This window comes from Aplysia californica, unplaced genomic scaffold, assembly GCF_000002075.1.
Source record: "Aplysia californica isolate F4 #8 unplaced genomic scaffold, AplCal3.0 scaffold00047, whole genome shotgun sequence".
In the NCBI taxonomy this organism is placed as follows: Eukaryota; Metazoa; Mollusca; class Gastropoda; order Aplysiida; family Aplysiidae; genus Aplysia; species Aplysia californica.
In genome coordinates this window covers 593312-596404 of record NW_004797317.1, presented here as the reverse complement: position 1 = coordinate 596404, position 3093 = coordinate 593312, and the positions used below count along the sequence as shown (strand labels likewise).

General features: G+C 40.7%; 1 protein-coding gene across 1 annotated transcript in view; it reads left to right on the top strand.

Annotated features, from left to right (window-relative positions):
- Window positions 1–736: 736 nt before the first annotated feature.
- The window catches only part of LOC101846487 (probable serine/threonine-protein kinase yakA), a gene marked incomplete at its 5' end in the record, with an annotated part of 4459 nt that continues 2102 nt past the window's right edge, over window positions 737–3093 (top strand). Inside the window, 2 exon segments of the mRNA XM_013079284.1 lie at window positions 737–896; window positions 2862–2997. Of these exon segments, the coding sequence (XP_012934738.1) occupies window positions 737–896; window positions 2862–2997 (296 nt within the window).

Below are 3093 nucleotides of genomic sequence, written 5' to 3'. Positions count from 1 at the left end.
GAGGGTGGGGTGGGGTGGGGTGGGGGAGGGGGTGATCAGTGGTAACCAGAATTAACTCTATAATGTTACACATCCACATTGGCATAATCTAATTGAGAATGCTATTTACTTTTAGTCTGCCTCTCGGTGTCAACTGTGGAAAATATAATACTGCACACAAGGCAGAAAGAAGTTTGATAATAAATTTCATATAAATTTTCCACAAGGGAATCGAACTCGTCCTTTAAGTGTGTAGAGCTAGGATCCTAACTGCGGCCTCTGGCGATGACGCATTAATTGTGAGGTACTATTGTGAAATTCGGTGTTCGTCAAAAATAGTGAAATCGAATAAACAGACATTTTCTGGTGTTTAGGCAATTTTTATTGATTTTTGTTTTGTTGGACTCACTGCCTTTTATGTTCGTTAAAAAAAAATTCCTGCGTGGATTTTTAATGAGGAAAGAAGTTGTTCAAAGGCACAATAAATGTAAATTTGCAGTTTCCGAGGACAATACAGCTTTGGAAGTCACCAAACTTTAGCTACCATTTCCTCGCTGATTTTACCTCTGACACAAGGTGACCATCTCACCCTTCAATAGCAAATATCTCAACTTCTAATCAAGATTAGATAAATGAGTGAGTATCTTTTAAAAAATAAAAAGCAAGGCAAATGGGCAGGCTTAAATATTAGTCCAATAACCCCATTCACCCCAAAATTGACCAGCGCTTGCTTCCTCACAATTTTTTCTCCCACCAGGAGCAGGTAACAAAACCTCGCCGTGTGGTGACCTGTGGCTACAGGCCTGTGTATCATCACAATGGGAAACAAGAAGCAAAGCGGCGGACGTGCCCCTGGAAGGGACAAGTCGATTATTGTTATCCGGAGCTGGACTTTGGTTCTTGCCCCATGCCTCAAGGTGAGTCTGTGAGACTACATGAAGCAGACACTACTGGATCATCGCACCCCTGGCTCCCTCCCAACACTGATGTGTGTTCTCTCTTTTTCTCTATATCTGTAAGAGTGTGCACGTGTGAGTGTGTATGTGTGTATGTATGTATGTATGTATGTATGTATGTATGTATGTATGTATGTATGTATGTATGTATGTATGTATGTATGTATGTATGTATGTATGTATGTATGTATGTATGCATGCATGTATGTATGCATGTATGTATGTATGTATGTATGTATGTATGTATGTATGTATGTATGTATGTATGTATGTATGTATGTATGTATGTATGTATGTATGTATGTGTGTGTGTGTGTGTGTGTGTGTGTGTGTGTGTGTGTCTGTGCGCGCGTGTGTGCGTGTGTGTGTGTGTGTGTGTTTGTGTGTGTGTGTGTGTGTGTGTGTGTGAGAGAGAGAGAGAGAGAGAGAGAGAGAGAGTATGTGCGTGTGTGTGTGTGTGTGTGTGTGTGTGTGTGTGTGTGTGTGTGTGTGTGTGTGTGTGTGTGTGCGCGCGCGCGGGCCGCGTGTTTAATTTCATTTGTGCGAGGTAAGATGAAAGGTACATATTATGGCAGTTTGTATTTCTATTAATATCGTTTTGTTTGGAAGTAAATGTTTAATCAATAAAAGATGCTAGTGTGTCAGATTGGTTAGACTGTTGGAAATCACTCATGGCATCTGAGCTTTGTAATATGATAATATCAAATATCTTAATATTGTATTTAACCAAAGCAACAGAAATGTGGTTTGTTGGGAGACTTGAAAATTCCTTGGAAGAAAGGAAAAGAATATAAATCAAATGAGACAGCACTGAAGAGGTCACATGGGCTGCATACTAATAAAATATACAATAACGAAAAGACAAAACATGCAGTTTCTGGGACTCTTAGATTGGTATAAAGGTCTTGAGCATCTTACCCTCACTTGTGCTTTTTGTTTTGTTTTAGTAAGCTTTTACGGCGTTCACAATTGCATAAGGTTATATGAGCGCCAATTGGGGGAGGGAGGGATGTCAACAGAGATCAGAGAAGTCCAAACGGGAAATCAGGCTTACTCTGCTCACCTCTCTAGCCTCAACAGTACTTAGTCTTATTCAACAATCAAGGAACCCCGGAAATAGCAATTCACTAGAGAGTGACAAACATGCAAAAGAAGTAGAGGAAAATAATGATAATACGGATGAGGGAAAAAAAGCAGCAGTTCTCCCTATGTTGTTCCGGCACAGTATGAACATGACATTGACAAATCAGCCAATTTACAGTTCAACTGTGCATAGGATTATGTTAGTATCCCCCTTTTGGGAAAGGCGTATATGGAAGACAACGATACAAGGATAGACCCAAGCAATTTACTTGGAAAACCATCACCTGGGAAGACCAGGACAACAATAACGCAGGTTTTTGAGAGCACCCGAGCAAAGAAGTAAATAAATTGCAAACCATGATCGCCGATGTCTTTTTTTCAGACCTGACACTCTTTTATGAGGGTGATATCTTACCCGGAAAAAAGCATCCACAAAAAAAAAGATAAAATTCGGAAGATATAGCATTAATAGTTTAGTGGTTAAGCTACCGGGCTCGTTATCGTGAAGTGATTGTGGGTTCAGGGATTCAAGTCTCAGGCTCCCCGTTATGCATTTGGGAAAAGGCACTTCACACGAACTTTCTTTTTTTCACCCAGGTTTGAATATGTGGCTGGAGATCTTGTCAATATGTTTGGTGTTTTGGCACCTGTAAAATGGCTGCTTGCACTGTATGTTCCCAAGGAGATGGAGATTATTCCAGAATTCAATCAGGTCTGCTGGAGGTAATACATATTGTAAAACACATTATCGTAAAGCGCATGGAGCTTGCTGTTGAGGGGGAATACAAATGCTATTTATTATTTATTTATCTATTTATTTATCATTGTTTTGTTTGTTCCAAGCCAAACGTCGGCGTTGTTACAGTGAGGCAGAGCTTGCAGGCACCGGCTGGGGTTACTGCCCGCCTTGTGTGGACGACCCCAGGGAGCTGATCCGGCCTAGAGATCCCAGGACACCGGACTCGGCGAGACCCTCTGGGTAACTGATTCCCTTACCCTTTACATTAAACAACAACTCCTGATAGATAGATAGATAGATAGATAGATAGATAGATAGATAGATAGATAGATAGAT